Here is a 23,955-nt window from a genome sequence, read left to right on the forward strand (position 1 = left end):
TAATGTGGTCTGTTCTTAAATTACCCTATAAAGATTTGTTTTCTTCTTCACATAATGAAACACATAACTTTATTCCCTTTCTAGCTCAAAACCAGAGACAGGTACATAAGCAGCCTGAAAAAGAAATGCCAAAAAGAATCAGAGCAAAATAAAGAGAAACAGAGAAGAATTGAAACACTTGAAAAGTATCTGGCTGACTTGCCAACACTGGATGATGTTGAAAGTCAAACTAAACAGGTAATCTGTGTTTTGCTGTGCTCGGTAGACAGACAGAGGACTGACAGAACTTCTGCTGAATGCATATTCCAAAATTGTGGCATATAATACACAATTTTTATATTTTATCAGAGTACACAGTGTACTCTGATAAAATATAAAAAGAATTTGGGAACATCTCGGCATAAGCCTCATAGAACTGATTGAGTGTTGTCCAAAACTTTCTACAAAACTCCCACTGATTTCAGCGGACTTTTCACAGTTCCAGTGAATTGTGTTCAAATATATTAATATGAAACAGCATAAATACCTGGGTTTTGAAACTTGTAGTTGCCCAAAGATGAAGCTCACATTTGTTGTTAGTCATTTATATTGTTTTTCTTTTATAGTAAGGGGGCAAATAGTTATGGAAAACAGAAAATAATACAGTCCCCAGTTTCTTTCTTCTTGATTGGCATAGTAAACCACTTGCTGCATTATGTACAATTATTTCTTTTAAAAACCCAACACATTCTGATTATTAAAGTAATATAAAGCAACAGGTGGAACAAACGGTGTGGGGCAAAAAAAATCCATAGCACAGTGTAGACTGTGGTTTCATGTTTTAAACTAGATATCCAAGTATTGCCTTAACAAGGGTGACTATATCCTACAGGCCCTGTTCAGACGACACGCTAAACCATGATAGTTAAGCTATTTTGAGCAAAACATTATGGCCTAAGGGGTCATGTGAACCATGACGTAGTGTGTCATCTACATAAGCACAGTTTAAACATGCTCACTAACCACTTGCTGCAAAAGGGTTATCGGCCTAGCTATGGCTTAGTGTGTCATCTGAACAGGGCCACAAGGAATTAAAAGCTTGGGCACATTTACCTTTTACTGTTAAAGAATTATACTGAGTCCAGAGAAGCTGTGGCTAGACACATTATTCCAGATGCTTCTCAAAAAGGAAGGCAGAATCTCGGGAACCAAAACCCAAAAAAGACATGGAGCTTCAAAAAGATTCTGAAAGTAGAAATGTTTGCTGGAAAATGCAATATGCCCACTGTGTTTTGATATCTTGGCTCCTTTTTGAATAAACATTAATGCCCATATTAAGTGCAATAGGAAAAAATGTTTTTGCTTCTGAAGAAAGATACATGTCAAAAAATGTTGAGCATGTAGTACTTAATAATAAACTTTGACCTTTTATGTATCCAACATGTTTTCGAAGCTTTGGCTCCCCCTCTGGTTAGCAAACAACTCCTGAAACATGTTAAAGAATACCATGTGACCCTGCTCCCTCCCTCCCTTTGCTTTGATTTGCTTTATTCCAGGCCAGGCACCACAGTGCCAACTATCTGGTTTTGGTTCTGCTTTAGTTACACTTGAGGAAGCTTAGATGGGTTTTTTTCTTCTATTTACTTAAACAAAACTGTTCTAAGACATAGATTGAGTGTCCCTGATCTATGGTAAGCATGCTTCCACGTTAAAATCTTTCATTGTTTTATAGCTGCAGGTTCTTGAAGAAAAGAACAAGCAGCTGAAAGCTACTGTGGCTGAGCTAGAAAAGGATTTTGAAGAATCCAAGGGACAATGCAAAGAAAAGGAGCTCCAGCTAGTGTGTCAGAAGAAGAAAGAAAAAGAATTGGTAACTGCAGTACAGAGGTATGAGTAACTTAATTGACACTGGTCTAAGACTGTTGCTCTCTAGAAGATATTTCAATCCAGTTCTCTGCTTATCCAATTACAGTGAAGTCGCTCAAGTGAACTCTGTTGCAATGTCAACTGCCCCTCTACACTACATGGAAGGCAGTGATGCACTACATTGCAAAAATTCAATTGAGAGGAGTCTGTGTCTGGTGACAGCAACATCTTTTAAAATATGTGAACATTGCAAAAACTGCTGGTTTTAGGAGAGGAGAAGTAAAAACAGAAGCTTGAGTTAAGCAGAATTCCTGGCTTCATGATAGTTAAGAAGATTCATATCTGTTAACAAATAACATATTTGACTTGAGTACGGGCCATAAATTGGCAGTCCATGGGCAGAAGCAATGTTATGGGAGGCTGCCATCTGGCTCCAGAAGGCTTGTTGAGGATATAAGGGGTACTCCAGGTGCTATGTCTGGTGAGGCTGGGATCTTAAATTTAGGCAGAGCAGCAGCAGTCAAATAACTCTCCAAACTAGTTGTTCTGGCAAAACTACAAAAAAGGGAGAACGAATGGGAGTTGGACACTTGGTTGCTTAGCAGGCACACAAGCATCCCATAGTGCTTCTCGATTTACAGGAAGTGTTGGGAAATGCTTGCACAGAGGCCCGCGTTAAAGGTTGGCATGCTTGGGCACCTGCTGAGGCCCACATCCCAGTAGAGGGCCCACAAACAAGAGACCTTGGACCTGGTAGCAGTGATGAAGAAGAGGAGGAGCAGCACAAGGCGACACTGCTGGCAGGAAGGGAGACTCACTGAGGGAGAGGGATCTATTGAGGGTGTATTGATCCCTCAAAAACCTGGAGCAAGCACTGTGATTACACATGTAATTCCTTCTTGTTTCCCCTCCCATTCCAATATGTAGTCTCTGCAATTAACAAAACCTGGCTGGAAAGTTACAAACTGCTGCCTCAGCCCTTAAATTTAATGTGACAATGAAAATATTTTTCCTCCCTATGAGAACAACTTCAAAAGGGAAAGCCAAGTGAGTCTGTTACAGCAAGAACAACAGAAACTTGTGGCGACTTACTGACTAGAAGATGGATTGTGGCATAAGCTTCGCCAGCTAGCACTGGTGGAGAGGGGTTGGGAGTGCATTTAGTTGGTCAACGTAGTTTGCAAACACGGGAGTTAAGGAATGAAAATTCAGTGCTGGTTGACAGGTAGAAGTAGTGTGATCTGGTGACCAGAAGTGAGGATCAAACTCCTGTTTAGCTGTTAACTCACTTAATGCTTTGAGCAAGCCACTGTATCTTGAATGTTCAAGTAGTAGAAACTATTTCACAGTTGGGTTGTGAGACAGGACAAAATAAGGATTGTTAAGTTTGCAGAGCAGGCATGCTATTAAAAATTGTTAAAATATACAATTCATATGTTTGCGCTGAAGTAGGCAAATATTTACAAGAGAGGTTTAGCTGCGTATAATGTTCTCTCTCACTATATATACATAATTACAAAGGAACAGAAAGTGAGAGATTTCACCTGACCAATTCTAAATGTATGATAAAATGAGACAAAGTCACTACATTGACTACATTCTTTGGAGTCTTATCATTTTATAAGAAGACTTTTATTTTTAAAGAAACTAGAGGAATACTCCACTGTAATTATGCAATGAAGATAACAAGAAGAAGTCATTTTAGAATTTAATTTCTAATAGTCTAATTTCTAACATGTGGCACTTCAGTTCGTGACCCTCTGTTGCTGAAGGTTCATGCCACAAACACTTTGTTCAAACGATGAAAGGTTAGGTATTTGAGACAGTTAGCCAAATCACTGAGTGCATTGTTTCCATCTTACATCTGGTACCTCTTGTATTTGTGAGTGTGTAATCTACCACTCTGGCTTTGTACTCTCCTGAAAGTCTACAAATATTTTTAGCACAGTCTTGTTTCTAAATTTAAACAACAATTGTCATTGTCATCATTTGTATTTGTATTTTTGAAAGATGATGGGAAGCAAAAGTGTGGTTCTTCCCTGCTCTGGGACATTTCTATGTTATTGAGGGGGTATATTAGGCATGTGTGAGAGTGGCAAAGGGTTTCTGAGAAGAATTAAGCCAACTTTTATGTAAGATAGACATACATGGCTTTATTTGCTCCTTTTCAAAGACACTGCATGCTACAGTCACTCAGTTGCTTGCACATGGCCACTGTAAACCTGAACTGACTTTGGACTTCAGCCATTTAGGGGTGACTTTTCTTCTTTCATGTTGTTATTATTTCAAACACAATTGCAAATACGTGCACTGGAGATAACAGCCTTCAAAACAAATTTTATTAGCTAGCCTGGCTAGACATAAGGATTGAAAAAAAAATATTTTCAGCCTCCAGAAAATCCTGTATCACATAGTGGTTTAAAGAAGATAGTTTGGAGAGTGTCAGATTAAAAATAATAATAATACCAAAGGGTAAAACAGACTTCTCAACTTCAAAGCATCAATGATCCTTCTCTGCCTCCAAAATTGGAGGAAAAGAAACAAACAGGGAAATTCTGTTCAAACCTACTTAAGAAGCTTGCATTTATTTAACATCCCTTCAAATAATCTAAGTAAAACCCGCTTTTTGACAAAACTGACATCATTTTATATAACATGACTTTGCAAAGTAAAATGGACATTCATGTCACCTGCTTTCTGCTTTCTCATATCCAGCGCCTAATTTGAAACCAGGTTGGCTTGGATTAAGCTGTTCCATGTTTTCACTGCCAGAGCTCAGACCAAGAACTTATAAAATGAGAAACCTTTTGAGTATGTGCAGAGCATCTTTTCTACAGAATAAAGATAATCATCTCCCTCTCCCCACCCCACCCCATTTTTAAAATTTCAAAATCCTCTAATTTCAAATCCCTGAAAGCCTTAAAGGGAAAAAAAAGGGACCACACTTGAATATGAGGCTTGCACTATAACCTTCCATGTGTTTCAAGCAGCTAAAGATCAAAAAACATCCTATAATGTCTTGTTCTTTGCCAGAACCGACAAAGGCCTAATCTACACCAAGCAGGATATTGCACTATGAAAGCAGTATGAAAGCGATATATAAAAGGCAGGAGCCGCACCAAGCAGGATACAGCGGTATGAAAGCGGTATATGGTATGTGTTAATGGGCCACAACAGTTGTCAGTGCACTTCAATACCACTCTAAAACCGTAATGTGGCTCCTGCGGCAGTAAGGCGGCTTATATACCGCTTTCATACCACTTTCATAGTGCTATATCCTGCTTGGTGTAGGCTAGGCCATAGCAGGCATTTGCAGCTGAAGGTAGACGTTTCTCCTTCTCCGCCCCCCAGGCAATCCTATGCACTCTTATTTGGCAGTAAGTCTCAGTGAATGCAAAGAATCTTAATTTTTTTGCCCAGGATTAGGTTACAGTAACCACAGGGAATGATAAACCAGATTAAAAAGCTCATAGCTTTGACTTCAAATGGAATAAAACCACTATCACTGGTATTTGCAAAATAAGTCACAATAAAGAAGCAAACACAGCCACCCCTGTTTGCAAAAAAGAAGCAGAAGGCTTCTGGCAGATAAAAGTACTGATATTTGAAAGCTGCCTCAGCATTGTAATATGCCAAACGCATTTCCCCCTTTTTATGAGGGCTGTCACCTGAACCTCTGCTGGAAATCAGAGATCTCAAGCCAGATTAAAACGCAGCATATTAAAAACAAATACACAAAATTTAAAAGCATAAAAACATTGAGGCTGAAGGTTTTGATAACATTCCGGGGGCTTCTTGTGATTTGGTACCCACAAGATCATTTCGGAAAATGAAATTAACAACCCAAATACGTAAAAACACTAGCCACATTTGCACATAACGCTTAAGCCAACATTTAGCATTATGTGCACAAGCCTTTAGGATTACGCACACGATACTTTGGTTGGGCTTAGAGAGCATAGTGCATGTAATGCTGAATTCTGACTTCATGTTATATGTAAACTGGGCCAAACAGACAGCATGAGTTATCCACAAAACCTTTCCAGGGATTAATTTGTGAATGAAATATTTGACTGTGGCAGAATTAATTTTGTTTATAGATTCATGTCAAAAAGTGATTTTTCTGAACAACACATACTACACAGGATTTGGCTCTTAAGTATTGTTTGTTTGTTTTTTCCTTTGTAAATCTAAACTACAGCCTACAACAGAAAGTAGAAAAATGCCTGGAAGATGGTGTCCGCCTTCCTATGTTGGACACAAAACAACTTCAGAGTGAAAATGAAAGCCTCAAAGAAGAAAATGTGAAAGCCAGCAAGGTAAGCAGGTCAAGTTGCTTAAATGATCCAATCAAAAATTATAGCAAAAAATATTTCAACTGTAGGCCATATTGTTATATATTTATTTATTTACAAATGTATATACCACTTTCCACGAAGGTATCAAAGTAAAATACAATGGCATTAAAAACATTAAGTATACCCATAACAGCAACACAATTCAATTTAATCAGCAACAAAAAACCCTGCTACAAACCGTACCCGGCGGAGTCAGGTACACTTCAAGGAAAGCCTGTGTAAAGAGATGAGTTTTAAGAAGACATCTGAACATAAGAACTGTGAGGGCCTGCATAATGCCAATTGCTAATGCATTCCAGAGGGTGGGAGCTGCGACACTAAATGGCCTACTACAAATGCTCCTGACATGAACTGCAGGAGAATGTGGCACTCTCAGAAGAGCTCTCTTTGATGTTCATAGAGATCTGGCAGGGACATAAGATAACCTGGTCCTATATTGTTTTGGTTTGATATGTTAACAGCAACACCTTGACCTGTGTTGACTTGTTATTTATTTCCATGTGTGTTGCCAGCATCAGGTTCTGCTGCAGGGCAATCAAAGAAGGAGGGGAAAACATATCCAGAAATGGGGAGAGATAATGGTAGAGATAAGAACAGTTTTAGTCATGACCATGCAAGCATGCATTTGCTGTCTGACTAGTTGCCCATCTTGAGGTCTGCTAGCCAGTCAATATCAGTGCACTTTACATGATGCAGTCCCAAAACACCTTCTGTCTGCACTGCTGTTTTCCAACCATTGCTGGGCATGCTTTCCATCCCCTCATCATTTGCCTCTCAGCACCACTGGCAGTTGTGCCAACAAACCTTCTCACCAGCTTCTAGTTCCAGTCATGTTCCTACAACATCATGATTGGGTTTTTTGGGGGGAGTGCATGTCCTTTGCATGCATTCTCAAGTCCACAAGAAATAAGATACATTTCCCTCAAGCAATATGAATAATAACAATTTGTGTTCTTTACTCAACAGGTCATAGACAATCAACAGAATCAGATCACTGAGATGACTTTAGAGATTCAGGTACTGTGGTTTTCATGGATTTAATCATAGCCTTGCAATTCAGGAAGACGTATCTTCTTCATTAAAAGAGGAGTCATCTGCAATTCATAAGGGAACAACAGTTTTAATCCATTATTTTGTACTATTTTAATTATTGTTGTTTATGCGTTCTTTGTAATCCACCTTGTGGTTCCTAAGACTGAAAGGCTGAATATTAATGCTCTGAATGAATGAATGAATGAATATCATAACTTGGGAAGTGACATAAGCCCAGCAAGGTAGGGGAAAAGAAAAGCTGTCAAGAAGTCCCACCACTTGTAAGCCAGCTGAATTTATGTCAGCAGTGCCTTAATTGTGCCAATGAAGGGCGGATGGAATTCCTTGATTAATGTTGACAGGAGGGGGGTGTATTTGCTGACTTACGGCCGCATAAACTGACCACAGCGCTTTATGACACAGTTGAAGGCGGGCAAGATTGCACCTGCCAATTTAAGCCTGTTGGCTTACAGCAGCAAACACCTTCTATTTTGCATGCCGTAGTCATGCCACATAGTGGTATAAGAACAGAACAGCATTGCTAGTATCTCGAGATTCCCTCCCTCACCATTCTTTCATGAGGCTCTTACCCTTAGCAGTGGGTTTGCATGACATGACAAGCTGGGCAACTGCAAATGGCTCTAGCAGGCACATGATGTGACAGCCCCCACGGGTAAATTAAGGACATGGTGGGCTGTCATGTCATGCAGACCTGGTCAGTGTGCAGTATAGTGTAGTGTTTTTCACTGGTCAGCAGTTACACATGCAGAATCACCATACAGACGCATGATGAATTAATGGTGAAGAAGTGATTGAAACGGATGACAACAGTGCAAAACCCAGCATGCCAAGACTTTGCTTTCTTTCACTTTAGCATGACTTGAGGGCTGGCTAACAACATGTTGTGGCTGCCAATGGAAGGCTGCTTTGAACTGTTCCCTGTGGTGCTGTAACCACAAGGTGCAGTGTTAGCAGTCAGTGGCTCAATATACCACTACAGACCTTTATTATGACTGGCTGTGGTTAAAAAAATTGCTCAATCTGCTGGTAAACAGCTGCACATAAACAGCTGTTTATGTGTTTTAAAGCACCTGTGTGGCAGCACTGAAATATAGACCTCCAGAGACTTGCTTTTCTTTCATTATATTACTGACATTTGGGGGCAGTTTGGATGTAATGAGATCTGCTTAATAAATCATAGTTCATTAAGTCGAGAATGAGCAGAGCATTGGCCTGCGTACTTCCTTCTCCGTTTCCCTTCACCCCTTATGTATCAATTTTGGTGCTTGAATTATTGTTTCTTTAAACCGTAGTTCAGTTCCTTGCTACATCTGAAACAAGGAAATAAAGTCTAATGTCAGCTTACTAACTAGGATTTGAAACTATCATTTGATCCTGGTTAGTAGCTGACATTAAACAACAATTCCCCATTTTAAATGTAATGTGAACCTGCAGTTTAGACAAACCACAGTTGAAGTGCTGAAATTCATGTGCAAGTGATGACCATGTGAACTTGATCACCGTTTACATGTGAGTAGCTAAACAGGCTGAACATAAATTAGTCTATGGCAGAGAAAGCAAGGCAAGAGGATGTCTGAGGCAGAGGGAAGGCAGGATTGGGTTCAGGATCAGCAGAGGAGATAGGCAGCAGTAGCAAACAAGCAAAACCAGGACCTAGAATTCAGCGCAAGCAGCAGACTCTGAGAGAGACTTAGCAGGAGAGAGGCAATGACTAAGCACAGATCTAAGAAGAGAGACATTCTGCAAGGGAGTGACTTGGTTATAGAAGCAAATCTGTTCCTATTTTCTTTTCCAGGGGCTGAGTTGGGAAGATGGGCTGTTGAAGTCAGAACATTCCCATTAGTCCCAACTATGCCTTGTTATGCTGCAGTATCTGGGAATAGGGAACAAGCCTTAAAAATGGTTGACCAAGCCTCTTGCAATCCAGACTAGTTGCTGTTCAGCTGTCAGGAAATGAGAAGCGATTAATTCTTGAGCTGTAGAGATAGTTATTTTTGCCATATCTGAAACTGTCAAAAGCCAGAAAAGATCTTTGATATGAACTGAGCAGCAGAATTGGTAGCTGTATTTCTATCCAAGGGTGTGAGATTTTGCTAAGTTTTTAATAATGGAAGTCTAAACTTGAAAAGAATTCCATCCTGCTAGTCATGATTAAATTAGCATAAAATTGACACTTAGTAGTTGAGATACGTGATAAAAAATAGAAAGTTTGGAACAGATTGTATTCAATAATTTTAGACACAGTGCAGTAGAATTCTATTTAAAATTCACTGGTGGTATTTTTCAGCTAATTACAACCTCTTACAAAAGTATGATCCGGACAGATCTTTCGCTTCAGAGTCCAGCAATACTGGACTTCAGAGATGATTGATATATACCGGTTCCTTCAGGCAGGAGGGGAAGCTCAGCCTTCCCCTCTTGCCTGAAGGAATATAGTCAAGGCAGTTGCAAACTGTTACTAGGGAGACATTCTGGGAGACAGCAGCCTGCTCCCAATCTCCATCTTGTTCACTGCGCCTCAAAATAATGATGTTGCCAGAGCTGTCTTCACTTAAGGAAGTCAACCATTACATAGACAGGCAGCCTTTAGAAATATTGATACTTCAGCAGGGGAATGTGATAGGCTTGGAGGAGAGATACTTTGGTATTCTGCGAAACCAATAACTGAGTTTCTGTGAAATTTGAAATGCTTGCACTACTAAGACTCCCCTTCAGTTTGTTAATAACATCAACGGGGCTCTTGAAGGATTTTACTGTACTGATTGTGCTCCTAACTAAGACAACTACCATCACAATATCCTTGTAAGGCCCACCTCAGAGATAGAGGTTGAGCACAATGTCAAGAAAGCCATGGGCTCATTGCCAGCTGAAAGAAGAGTACCCTAATTCTATCTTCCTACCTCTTCTTATTTGGCATGGCAATAGATATACAGGATGTTCTAGTGTTTTTGGCAGAAGAGAGAGCCCTCAAGCTCGTATTTCTCATCAAGAAGAGCACTTGTTCCGGTGAACACATGAGGACTTAAAAGTGTGTGGAGAGCCGAGGCCTTGCACACTGGCTCCTCCCCCAACATCTCTGGGTGCACCATTCCTACCCACCTCAGTATAGACCTTGTCATGTTGAATCGGCAAGGTCTGAATGGGAATTCTACTCACATTTGCTTGAAAGCAAGTAGAACTCTCTGTGCTGTTGAGAATCCTGGTAAGGACGGATCCTCAGTTGTGTAGAAAGTTCTACTCATGTTCGAGTGAACATGAGTAAAACTCCCTTTCAGATCTTGGAGACACTTTGGGGTATCAGAGACTAAATTGGCTGCTTGGGCAGCACTGCGAAGGCAAAATCAGGGATGGGAGCCTCCACGAATGACCTCTCTTGCCTTAAGAGTCTTCTATGGAGGTCAGCTTCCCTCACCCTGCTCAGTTTTTGCCTCTGCAGCCTCTGAAACCTATTATTATTATTATTATTATTATTATTATTATTATTATTATTATTTCTTTCTCGCTCATGGTGGTTTTTCTAGATGATCTTGACAGGCATTGCCAAATCATGCTGTCTTTTACAGATTCAGGAATTTCTTGACAATTGAGCATGTTTTAAGTATGACTGCTTTGTGGATGTTGGTATGGATGTATTTTGTATGTCATAGATATAATACTGGCAGTGTTTGAGCTATTATCTTTTTGTAAAATGTGTTTTCAGATTATTTCCTCTTCTTCTCCCCCTCCCTCCCCAGTCTATGCAAGATACACTTTTGCAAGGAAAACTGGCAATTCAAAAACAGAAAAATGAACTTGAAGAAAAGGATAAAAGTGTGCAGCAGTTACATAAGACTCTGCTTGAAGTAAGTTTTTGAGATCACATATTCTGAACTGAATTTAACCAATTGCCTGTCAACTTGCTCCTTGTTTATTTATACATTGTAAAATTGGGTGGGTTGAAGTGAGATGTAATTTCATAATGTGTGAATGGAGAAGCAATGCGTTCTCTATAAGATAAGAAACCCTGGACCTGATCCAGAAATACTCATTTTCACCATTCTGTAAGAGAGTATAACATGCCCTGTGTACTAATGGCCAGCTTTGACAGTGTTGATTTCTAGCTTGAGAGCGAAAGGCCATCCTTTCGGCTGCTATCCTTTCGGGGCCAGGTTAAGACTTTCCTCTTTGCCCAGGCATATGGCGGCACATCCTAATTACCCACATGTTTAGTTTTTAATCGGTTTTTAATGCTTTATGTGTGTATGTTCTGTGTTTTAGAGTTTTAAATTTTGTATACTTGTTTTTACCTCAATTTTAGAACTTCTGTAAACCGCCCAGAGAGCCCTGGCTATGGGAGCGGTATATAAGTTTAATAAATAAATAAATAAATAAATAAATACCTGGCTTTGGTCCTCACATTCCAGTCCTGACAGGTGATTGGCACTGTTGTGAATGATCATCATTTTGGTGATGGAAGAACACCTCTTGCTTACTACAGGAAGCTGAATGCACGGGTTTATGGCTCATGCAGCAGGACGAGGGTTTTTCACATACTGGCCAGGATCTAAAGAACTGCACAGCTAGTTTTTGCTCAAAGAGACTTTGGGCTTCTATTTCCCAAACTGCATCTCCATCCCCTGGGTTAGCAGACAATTTGCTTTTGCAGATGAGAGATGGGGGAGTGGGTAAGAATAGTTTATGACTTTGTATTGTATGAGTTTTGGGGGTTGTGGGGGGAGGTATCTTCTGAACAAAGGGGAAAACTCAAAAATCTCACTGGCTTGCCCAAGTCTTTGGGTGAAATCAAATAGCTCTTTGAATCTCAGCCATAGATTTGATCCACAAATTGGATGTGAATATTAAAAATCTGGTCCCATTCACAAATAATAATTGTTAGATCTGGGTGACTTGTTTAAGTTTTAATAAATGACAGGATTTCTTTACTATTCTTATTATATCCTGCATGGAGTAAGTACTAATGTCTTGATTTTTTGAACGCATAAAACCTGTTCAGATGACACTCTGTGCCACGATGGTTAAGAATTTTGAGCTTTAAACATTAAAGCTTTAAGCACTGAGTGAGTGGTTAAGCATTATGGCTTAGTGTGTCATGTGAATCATTCCTAACAGTGGTGGCTACATAGCTATGGTTTAAACATGCTCACTGACCATTTGCTGCAAAATGTTTAGCTGCTGTTGTCTGAACAGGCTCATTATTGTTTTTTAAGATTTACTTGTAAATGAGCCTAAGCTACTGATTGATGTATTTATAAGAGGCTTAGGCTATTTCTACCAGCCTTTTTTCCAGGGATCGTCCCGGGATCATCCCTTTGCATGCAAATGACACACAGGGGATCCCAGGAGCAGGCAGGGACGATCTCTCCATTTTCCTGGGATAATCCTTAGGTGTAGAAAGGGCCTTAGTCTTGATTCCACAATTCATAGTTTGTGGTGGAACGAAGGTATGTTCCGATAAGTTAATCGCTATGATTTATTCGGTGATTAATTGTATGCATGCAAGATTTATCTTCTGACAATATCTAACATACCATAATGTGAACATGCCTTGCTGAATTAAAGCAAAGTCCACCACGTCCAGCTTTCTTTTCCCAACAGTTGTCTGTCAGGTGCCTCTGGAAGCTCACAAGCAGGACATGATGTCCATGCACTGTTGTTTCTCCCAAGCATCTAGTACTCAGAGTTATATTGCCCCTGAACATGAAGTTCCTTTGATCTAAAATTAGAGCTAGTAGCTTTTGACATACCTATTCTTTATTAAAGTTTTTCTCATAAAGTGAATAAAATGATGCAATTTTTTCTCTCTCCTTTTTTCTTTTAATAAAGAACCAAAGACTTATGGAAGAAAATACATCTTTGAGGGAACAAATTCATCAGATGGAACAGTCAAGACAGCCAGTGGCTGAAAAGCTGCCGGTTGCTGATCAGTTGTTCAAGGAAATGTCTCACTGTTTGTTTGACTTAAAAGCACTTTGCAGTATTCTTACCCATAGAGCTCAGGGCAAGGAGCCTAACCTGTCCTTACTGTTGGGAATCAGATGTAAGTAACGGGACTAAAAATAAATGCTGTACTTTTTGACATTTAGAAGATATAACCTGTACAAGTAAAATCCCGTTTGGCATTAATCAACCTCAATATTGTTTTTACTTGCTTTTGATCTACCCAAGATCAGACTGTTTTAGCAGCAGAACAAAAGAAAAGGCATCCTAGAAATAATTTTAGACAGATAGACTGAGTACACATACAGATAGAAGAAAGAATACAGGAATTGTGAGACTTTTCCCTACTCACAGTATCCACAGGGAAGTATGTCATGAGTCTTGAATGAACCACTATCCTGTTCCTATTTTCTAACCAGTTTGTCTCTGGCTGGAAGGAGCAGGGATATCATATCACTGGGAAAGGTTAACAGTGACTAGCTGTAAATACAGTGAAACAGTTCTGCAAAAGTAGGGTAAATTCCTCAGTGCCCCTAATTCAAGTATTCAATTTTTTTAAAAAAAAAATCATATATTACGCCAATAATGATGATAATGAGTCCACTCACTATTATGTGCTATTATTTTTCCTTATAGCAATGAACTGTTCATCTGAAGATGAGTACTACCACAGCGCAGAAACTCTCTCAAAGAAACTCTCAGAGGTGTGTCAGTTACGAAAGGATATTGATGAACTGAGGACTATAATATCAGACTGCTATGCTCAGGACATGGGAGAAAATTGCATTACACAGTGATAAAAGGTTTGGCCTCACAGCAACAATAACTAAGTTATTAAATGCTGCTCTGGTTTTAGTCCTTTGTGTTTCTGTTAAGGAGCCATACTGGAAGACACACTCCTTGTCCTGGATCAAAGGGTTTCAAACATTTGCGCATATTTCTTGCGGGTGAAGCAGTCATCAGTTGAAGAGAGCAGAACGTGTTGCAAGAGAAACCTGATTTCTTCAAAACTACTGAATGTAGGTCAAAGCTGTGAAGAATGTGTTTCTATTGAAAATGTTGGACTTTGTTTCCTCTGTTATGGCTCATAAAAATCTATCCATATTGTTTTCTGGAGTCAAAATGTAAGTATCAGAAGAGGCACTATAGTTACCATTGTATCATTTTCCACCTTCTGCAGAACGTTGGGGTATGAGATCAGTATTGTTAATCTCATTGGGGAAAGTGGTTAAAGTGCCTGGCCATCTGTGGGCATTAAAACAATGGACAGTGATATGGAGGTTTACACAGATTTGGTTGTGAGCAGGCACTGAGATGGTTTTGGCACATGCCTTATGTTTGCCTTCTGGGTTTGCGAAGGGCTGTTTTACTCAGCATGTAATGGTCAGTGATCATCAGTATTCTTCTTAAACAGAAAATAAGCTTCTACATTTCAGATAATGCATAAGGGGTTCAGATTTAAAATTTAGCCATAATTCCGTTAGCCTCTTCTGCACTCCATTAGCTTGAAACTTTTGGTTTTGTAAAGTTTGTTTGTGATCTGAGTGCATTAGGGCTAGAAAGGACTTTTTAAAGCCACTAAAATATAGTAGAGTATGGCATCTTAGTAATCAATACCCATTTTACATTTTGAATTTGTTCAGAGGCTGATTTCAGCACCTGGAAGGATTAAAAGTAAAGAAGAAATATGTTTTCTTCATAAGGGCTGAAAGCAGCAGATACTGATGGATAATGACAGTAGGAGTGCATCAGAATTAGGAGCTGTAACTAGGTTCAGCCAAATGCACTTACAGTTCCTCTTCAGATCTCCCTGCTCAGTACAGAAAGGTTGGGAGTATGACCTCACAGCCCCTTCATTGATACAGTTTCAGAATAGTTAAATTGGGCTTATGCCACACAGTAATCCAGAGCGATATATTTTGCTGCATTACAGCATATACATACATCCTCTCTGCCAAGCCTAGCCTGTTGTCACTTTATTCTGACAATCAATTATATAAAGAATTTCTTTTTAAAAAAAGAAGGGGTGGATGGGGAGAGAGAGAAGTGCATTTTGCTAAATTGCAATTGCAGCTGACCATGATGTGAAGAAAATTTTAGACTGATCTTGCCAGCTTAAAGTGAATACCAGTTTGTATTTAATGAGTTGCCATTTCTCTTTGAGCCATTTTTTTAAAAGATCAATTTTACATTGACTCTCCCCTACCCATCCCACCCACACATTTTGTGTGAGTTACATTTAAGTAGCATTTATATATATGATTGTACTGATATGTAAAAAACAACAAATCTGGTCGTTTTTTTCAAAGTTATATTTATTTAAATAGGTGTTTCTTGTTATACTGTTCTGGCTTCTATCTGTGGAAAATTATTTTACTGTTGATCTTAACTACTGCTTAGTGTTTCCAATGTATATCTGTAAATATTACATTGAAGCAACTGTGTAAAACATGAAAACGCTCCTCCATCCTTACAACATGAAGCAAATAGCCTGCACTTAAAATACTAAGGCTGCAATCCCATGCACAATTACCAAGAAGTAAGTCTAATTGAATGGTACTTAAGTTTAGAATTGGGCTGTTAAGTAGATTACCATTCAGATGAAGGCTTGAATGGACAGAAATGGTTTTAATCAATTTACCTTCACAGCAAGAAACAACTGAAAGTCAGAGAAATTTCCTCAACATGCTACACTGTTGATCTGTTGAGAGACAAGAGTTCCATGTTATGGCTTAAACCATGTTTCCCTGTTGTATCTTCTGCTCGATCCTATGGTGATATTATTTTTATTATACCTTTGCCAATAATTTTGCCCTGCAAACTTGTTTCTAGATCAAAGAACAAACTAGTTTTCATAAACAGTAGTTTTTGGATAAAGAAATGGCGAGGAATTTTATTTTTACATAGATTGCAAGAGGGGAGTTTAGGACACAATCCTGTGCATATTTAGACAACAGAAAGACTGGAGAATGCTGGGAGTTGTAGGACTTTTTTCTGTCTGAGCATGCATAGAATTGCAGCCTTAGTTGCTTAATTAGCCAAGGTAGGCTTCGGATGTTTAGATCCTTTCCTTTGTCTGCTCATTACCTTCCTCACTTGTGGAAGATAATGCAGTCAAGAATTAGAACAGTGAACTTCTTTCTGCGGGTGAACCCAAACATTCAGGGCTCACATAGGCAATATGATAATATCAAGTCAACAGCCAGCCAGTCAGATTTGGCTGCATTATCACATCATGAAGCCAAATCAGAGTGAGGGTAATAATTCTAGCCTTTACACTGAATGGGTAATCATTTTCACCCTGTTTTGCAGGACCACTGCAACTGACCGTTATGGGGGAGGGTATTTGGAGAGGGTGCAATATTTTTGTGAAACATTCTCCCTGGCACCCAGTGTCTTCTTAGCCTTATCCTAGATTTTTGACCCCCTTATCTGATACTTTCAGACTTATTTATTTTACTTAAAAGTCTTCCCACTCTAGAAGTTTCTAATTTGTTTAATTGAACTGTTTTAAGTAACAGTGCTTTTTTATAGCTCAATGGCAATGGCAAATTATTTTACAGCCCTTGATTTTTAAGGTTAACATTCTGCTCTAGAAACAGGAAAGCTGTGCCACAAAGAAAGCCTCCAAAGATACTCATTAAAGGGAATAATGGAGTAATTTCTTTATGTAATAGAAGTAATTGCTCTATATAATGGTAATGGGTATACTTACTCCAACTTAATGTGTATTATATTCTTGTGAATAGCCACATACAAGCTAAAACTTGTTGGGAAATTTTCCAAGAGCAAAGCCAATGTTCTGCAGCACCTTTTGGAAACATCCCAATTGCACATGTTCAGTGAAACTATCAGGGCCATGCTCTGTGCCTACAGGTTGTACGTTTGGTGTAAGGAGATTGATGATACTGATTGGCCAGCATCCCTAATCACACGGAAAGGGCATACATGTGTAAGCCAGTAAGAAAGTTGGATCCCTTCATGTTTGGACCAAACATGCATAGCGCAGGGAAGTGTAATCTAGCTACAACTGCACAAACACACATAACATTCACTGAACCCATGGGCGGAGGGGGGTCTGAAGAGGGCTGTTGCATTTCTGACATTGTGACCTACCTACCAAACAGATGGTCAACTTGATTTGTTCAAGGGGGGTTGGGGCTGCAATCAGCGGCCATCACATCCAAATATAGTTGATTGATATTGTCAGAGCTCAAAGTGCCAACCATCTGTTTGGAGCTACATAAATGTTTCCTACTGCCAGCAAGGGGAACCATGAGATCATCCCTGAATGCTGGTTGAGGGGATACTGCAACTGTAGCCACTCACATGCATGATTTGGATGATTTAGAAAGGAATTTGCATTTGGAAGGATGCTTCCACTTACCAGTGGCTGGTTTATCTGCTTCATTCAAGTCAAGTCAATGAAAGAAGGTAGTAGCCAAAGACAGAAAATCATGGGCAAAAGTTAAATGAGCCATAACGACACAGTATTATTTTATTGGGTTAACTTCTTAAAACAGAGCCTGCTGTTTAAGTAGCTAAAGAGCTTATCAGTTTACAATGGCCTTTAGCTTGTCTTGTGTAAGATGTACATGGGTATTTTCAGCTAATATGTATGGGTATAGACCCATTCAACACATTTAATGAGAAGTTGTGAACTAGTATTAGCTTTTAAGGTAAGTGATTAACAATGGCATTACTCAGTAGACTGATTTAGTCATGACAACCTTTTGCCACAGATATAAGAGACAATCCCAAAGGTTGAAAAATATATTAATAATGAATGGAAACTACACAGTTTTGTCTGTTAGCAAACATGAATAAATTAGTATAAGTAATGTTCATATTTCAGGTTGTACTTCTGTAATTATGTAGATGGCATTTTATGGTAACTACTGTAATTTAAGAATGTATCTCAAAAAAGGCGCTTGGAAAGTTGTTTTTGATATGACTAGTATTTATATGCCATATAATATGTATAATGTCGTATATAGGTGTAGTTCCAGTTAGTTGTGCATACTTGACTTTACATCCCAATTCGGCTGCTTGGCTACTATTCTATGCACACCTATTTGGAAGTAAGCCCTAACAATAAGCCACAAATTAATAAGACTTCCCAGTTAAATGTGTTTCGGGTTGGGAATTAAACCTTCAGCTTTAGATATGTAGGTTTAGAAGCACAGTAAATTTATATTTTCTTAAATAAGTTGAGTTTAAAAAAGAAAAGAAAACTTTGTAACACAACTAGCTATATGACCCAAAGTTATTTTTATCTCTTTCATTAACATAGGATTTTCACTCTTCGGAGAGAAATGAAAATTGATTATTTTTTGCCAGATTCCTGAACGAGAAAGAGAGAAAGGCAAGATGTGTGTACATTTTCATTTGCCTAAAACCTAAGCTGGGGCTAAGTTCACTCAATCACAGAAAACCACATTTGTCATTCAATAATGCCTCTACGAATCCACATATATTTAAGGATAGCTCTTTGCATGAGATAGAGTTGACAAAATATTCTCGATAGGGATGTTATTTCATTCAGAACTGAAGGGAAGGTTTGGGAAAAGTCAGTGGATATTAAAAATTAGGTGAACCATTCAAATACATCAATAGCTCATTAGCATTCTTAATTCCACTTCTGTGTACCTTTGTGCCTTTTATTTTTGCTCATGGCTTAAATAAAAATAATCTCTTCTTTGTAAAAGCCATAAGAGTAACAAGTTGTTGCACTTTGTTTCCTCTGCTTAGCAATGTTTTTAGCTTGTAGGTTTGTGAAAAACAACTTTCATAAATAGAAGTATTTTCTAATAGCTGTAGGTCAACCTTTGAAAGGCAATCTGGTTTACCAGCTTTTCTGTATATTGAGAACTTGCAGGAAATTCAATCAGAATGTATTAATTTTGTACATATTAGGTATAGTATATCATTGATAATCAGTGGCAAAGGGAGAGTGGGGCTATTTTTAAAAGCACAGCAGACGTGTACTGGATCAGTCTCCTAAGACTGGTAGTTTTTCAACGGTGGGTTCAGTTGTTGAACCACTCAGAATACCTCATGTGTACATAGAGTTGTCATGACTTAATCGAAATGCATTCAGTGTTGTTTCTTATTTTTAATTTTTAAAGAGCCACTGGCTGGCTCATGTCTTCAGGCTGTCATTCTTGCCTCTTTTTGTATTTTTTTTTAAAGTAGCGTTTACAGCTAGAATTTTGAATGCCAAAGTTCTATTTATTAAATGATAAAAGTTTTCATTGTTAATTACTAGTATTTTTCCACTCTGTTTGTTTGATGTTTGGATTTGTAACTACAAAACAAAAATAAATTTTGTTACAAAATCAAGATACCTTTGTTGTTGTTTCTAGTTAAAAATTGTGCTAAATGTTGTGCAAGTTGTGGAAAACACATCATCCTTAGTCTCCAAAAGCAGAAAGTCTGGGTGGGGAGAGACATAAAAGATACAAGCTGAATAAAATTATGCCTGTGCTAGATTTCCCTTTGAAGTGACTGAGCAAAGGAAACTCTTATAGGAGGACTCACCATAGCAAATCTGGATCAGAACAGATTCATATTGCCTTTGTTTCATCAAACAATGCTGTGGTGACCTTACAGTTGAATGTCAAGGAATGTGATTGGCAAGCAGTCAGTCGGCTATGTGTTGTACCCAAATCACAAAACAGAGTTCCAAATAATTATCTTGTAAAGGAGGGAAATAATTGTATAAAACCACCTACAGTTTCCTTCAAGTATAACATACACATATTTAACATATCTGTATCACTTTTCAGTATACTATTAAATGACTTACACTTACTTTACTTTTTCCAACAAAGGAAATTAGAGTGATAACTTTCTCACCCAGTGGGGCATGAGGGTGCAGTTTTAAATATCATTGAACAGTAATAACTAGTACAACACTTTGCATAATACCTCACAACCATTACGTCGGACAATTATTTTATTTATTGCATTTATATTCCACCATTTTCCCTCTGAGGAACCCAAGGCAGCGTACATAATCCTCCCCCTTTCCACTTTATCCTCACAACAAACCTTTGAGGTAGGTTGGACAGAGAGTCTGACTGGCCCAAAGTCACCCAGTGAGCTTCCATGGCCAAGTGGGGACTAGAATCCGGATCTCCAACTCTAGCCACTACACTACTGTGGCTGCATTCAGACAACACAATAGTTAATGGTGGGTTAATAATCAACTCCATGGTTAACTATCGAGGGGGTACTCCCCACACAACATGATTATAATCAAGAGTGGTGTGACTTAAGGCCAGTGTCAAGTTGACTATTAGTCAACAATGTGTTTGATTGAAACCCCCCCCTCAGTCCTCCCACTGGTATCCCATCAGCCATTGTGAGTTCTACCGACTGGACTAGAGTGGCAGCGTCTCTGTAGTCGCTGAAAATAACCAACTGTGTGCAACAAAATAGTCAACAGTGCCTGACACACGATATGATAACCAATGGTTGTTCAAATAATCAACTGCACAGTTTTGGTTATTTGCATTGGTTATTTTAGCCAAATAACCAACTGTGGTGTGAAAAAGCCCCAACAGACGACACAATGACCAACCATTGACTAATCCACCATTGACTATTTAACCCACCATTGGTTATCATGTCATCTGAATCTAGTCAATGGCAATCAAATAGACCTTAAGAGAAGCTGTTAGGAAGAATGACTCAGTTATACCTCAGTGCCTCTAGTACATTACACACAGAGATCTAGGGTATGTGGTCTTGACCTAAAGCTTGACCGTATTGAATAGTACATTCTAAGAACTCCACACCTCACATTGCAAGCACTTTCACCTGGCTGTTTTAATGGTTCACATGAACATTTCGGAAATAGAAGAGTTACAAGGAGTTGACTTTCCTCTCTTCGTAGTGAAGTCTTTTGAAAGCCCCTCCACAAACCTGCTGCTAAAAATAATTAGACTCCCCCCCTGACCCACTTCAAAACCTCTATCCTCTATCATGAAACATTGATGGCAGAAAGTTTGAAGCAAAGTTGGAAGCCTGAAAAAGAGAGATGATTCCACAGAGATGGTTCATCAAACTTTCAAGTCTGAACTGAAATTTACAGGCTTGCCAACATTACAGAAGAATGTGTGTTGGAAGGGGATGCTTTTCCAGTATACTAGTGCATTATTTTCCAGAGTACTAATTGCATGGAGGGGCAAAGCATGTAGAAAGGGACTACAGGGACATATCTCTGGCTCCACCCCTGCCAATGTGCTATTCCTTCTGGTCCTGGCCCTGCCATCTACTGGTAAGTCAGAACATCTGAAATGGGAAGCCTTGGTGTATGAAGGGTTCCCTTTAGAAGTTTCATGAAAAGCATTGCTCGTCTAGAGAAGCTTTTTAGCAAAGCCTCTCACCTTTCTTAGGTTTGTTACAGAGCACTTTGGTGGATGTGTAAGATACAAGAAATATGTGGATGTCTGAAGGCAATTTTGGGTGTGCGTGTGTTAACTATTCAGCCTACATTAAAAGCATTCTGGGCAGAAGAGGTATGTGGGAGAATACAATAGACTGAATTCTCTACTAGGAGTCCAATCTTGGAAAGCATGATTAAAGAGACATTTCAGTAGTTAAAATGATGGTGATTTGCTACTAATATAATTAAGACAAACCAGTAGCATTTATTTCTTATCAACTAAATGCCCCTTCGTATCATAGTTAGGGGCAAGGCATGGGAGAGAACTGGCGGGACCCAAGGGTCTTCCCTTGCAGTGCCAGGGTCAGTGTTAAAGCTGAAAAGTTGGTGTCCAGAGGTCAAACTATGCACTTAGCTTGCCTGTTGTTACAAATGCAAACAGCAGTGGCTGGGGGATGGGGGTGATAATGTTCAAAATTGCAGCAAGAGGAGGGAGGGAGTTTTCCCTTTTCTATCCCTGCTGTGGTCCTGATGGAAATTGCTCTTCCAAAGGTGCTGTTTCAATTGCCAAAATAAATACAGATGGCGTACTTTGTACACTTTAGGGGACACTTGGATTTGTGAATAAAGCAGTAGATGACTGATCTGGTGATTTAAATGTACTAGGGCCTGCAACCATACAGAAATGTAGCTGGTTAGAATCCTCTCCATTCTACACTTAAAATGGCTAGAGAAACATTGAAAAAGAACTGAAGGCACAAATAAAAGCTGTACTGATTGTTCAGTTCAGCAACCACTTCATCCAGAAGATGTCACCAAAACACAGGCTGTATTTAGTTGCTACTCCTGCAGTGAGGACTGTTATGAAGGGATTTAAAATTAGACTTTAAAAAACCCTCTAAAAAGAACATAAAGTACCTCAGTTTATTATGTAAAAAAACTGCCGTTAATTAGCGTCAAGAACAGTACAGCAAGACTTGTGGGATATTAATTAAACTCTTAAAAGAGTGCAGAAAGACTGCCTACTCAATGCTTCCTGATTAAATGTTTAGAAAACCCTTTATTATAAAAATGTTGAGGGCATCAATTATTGGGTTTGAGTTGCATCCCACTGAAGTAAATGGTGAGACACATTAGCTAATGAAGCTGCAATCCTGTCATTCCTGGGCAGGCATCTCAGAGGCCATAGGATGTTCCAGATCTTCCCCAAAATCAAAAAGAGATCAGACCTCACAAATCTCATCCCAACCACAGTGGAAACTTCCATTGCCCCTGCCTCTCCAAGGTACCAGAGCTCATACATTGGTAGAAGCAAATACACGGACTAAGTTCACATGATCACCACGGCTTATCATGGCTTATTTAAGCCATGATGAGCTGCAAACACCTGTAGGTGCCAGGTTTCCTATTCAGCCTACATCTTCAGTTTATCATGTTGTGAGAACCCAGCGATAGTAGGTTGTGGGCCTAGTTAACAAACCATCCACAAACTTAAATCAGGCCATGACTGGGTTTAAACAATCAAGGACGGAAAAGAAGCCACAATGGCTCCCCCTCCCTGCAATCGGTATTTGCATAATTAACTAAAATGCCATGTGAGTTGCCCTGTCATCCAAATCTGGCATGGTATATAGAAGGAGTGGCTTCTTACCCTCTCCACAACCCCTACTACAAGCCATGGGTTGTGGGGTGGGTAAGAAGCCACTCCCACCATGGACAACACACCGGGTTTGGATGACTCAGCAACCCATGTGGCATTGCAGGTAATTATGCAAATAGTAGTCATGCGGGGGGTGGGAAAAAGAAGCCACCATGGCTTCTTTTCACTCTCTGATTGCCAAATGCATCCTATGGGTTTAGGGTGATTTGTTAACCATGCCAACAATCCACCCACGTCTGGTTCGCACAGCTTTAATATGTATAATGGCCCCTCCTGCCCCTCACTAAGGCCCAGGGGATAAGTAGCCCATGGTGGTTTAGGGTGACATGCGAACAGACCCATGCTGTGTGTGTGTTGGAAATGGATTGGGGAAAGCCTTCAATCTGCAGGATGCACAGCCTTCCTATTCCCCCAATGAACGCCCTCCCCCCTCCGGAACGGGGGTGGGGGAAATGTACATGGGCCCTGGAGCTAACAAATTTAATTCCACTCCCACTTCAACCAGTGGAAGGGAAATCATAACAGTAAAGATGGGGGAGAAAACTGCTATAGCTCCCTTCTTTAATCCTGAGCCCAGGAGGGCTCTAGATAAGGAGGCTCCTTGGCCTTCAGATTTTCCACCCACCCACTGGTTGACTTGTTCTACTTGTGGTTTTGTTCCTGCTGTAAGGGCTCTCCTGTGGACTAGAAGGTGAAACAAAGTAACTGCT

At 39.5% G+C, this 23,955-nt stretch overlaps 1 protein-coding gene across 3 annotated transcripts in view; it reads left to right on the forward strand.

Annotated features, from left to right (window-relative positions):
• Nucleotides 1–23,955, forward strand: part of CEP85L (centrosomal protein 85 like) — a 393,742-nt gene that overhangs the window by 101,068 nt on the left and 268,719 nt on the right. For 2 of the 3 annotated variants that reach the window (XM_063124726.1, XM_063124728.1), the window contains 8 exons: nt 85–237; nt 1,712–1,866; nt 6,047–6,164; nt 7,170–7,220; nt 10,991–11,098; nt 13,080–13,293; nt 13,830–15,027; nt 15,065–15,087. In XM_063124726.1, coding sequence (XP_062980796.1) covers nt 85–237; nt 1,712–1,866; nt 6,047–6,164; nt 7,170–7,220; nt 10,991–11,098; nt 13,080–13,293; nt 13,830–13,990 — 960 coding nt within the window. In that variant the 3' untranslated portion in view covers nt 13,991–15,027; nt 15,065–15,087. Of the gene's footprint in view, nt 1–84; nt 238–1,711; nt 1,867–6,046; nt 6,165–7,169; nt 7,221–10,990; nt 11,099–13,079; nt 13,294–13,829; nt 15,028–15,064; nt 15,088–23,955 lie in introns of those variants that run through there. The other variant, XM_063124727.1, reaches the window with a different exon arrangement.

This window comes from Elgaria multicarinata, chromosome 4, assembly GCF_023053635.1.
Source record: "Elgaria multicarinata webbii isolate HBS135686 ecotype San Diego chromosome 4, rElgMul1.1.pri, whole genome shotgun sequence".
NCBI lineage: Eukaryota > Metazoa > Chordata > Lepidosauria > Squamata > Anguidae > Elgaria > Elgaria multicarinata.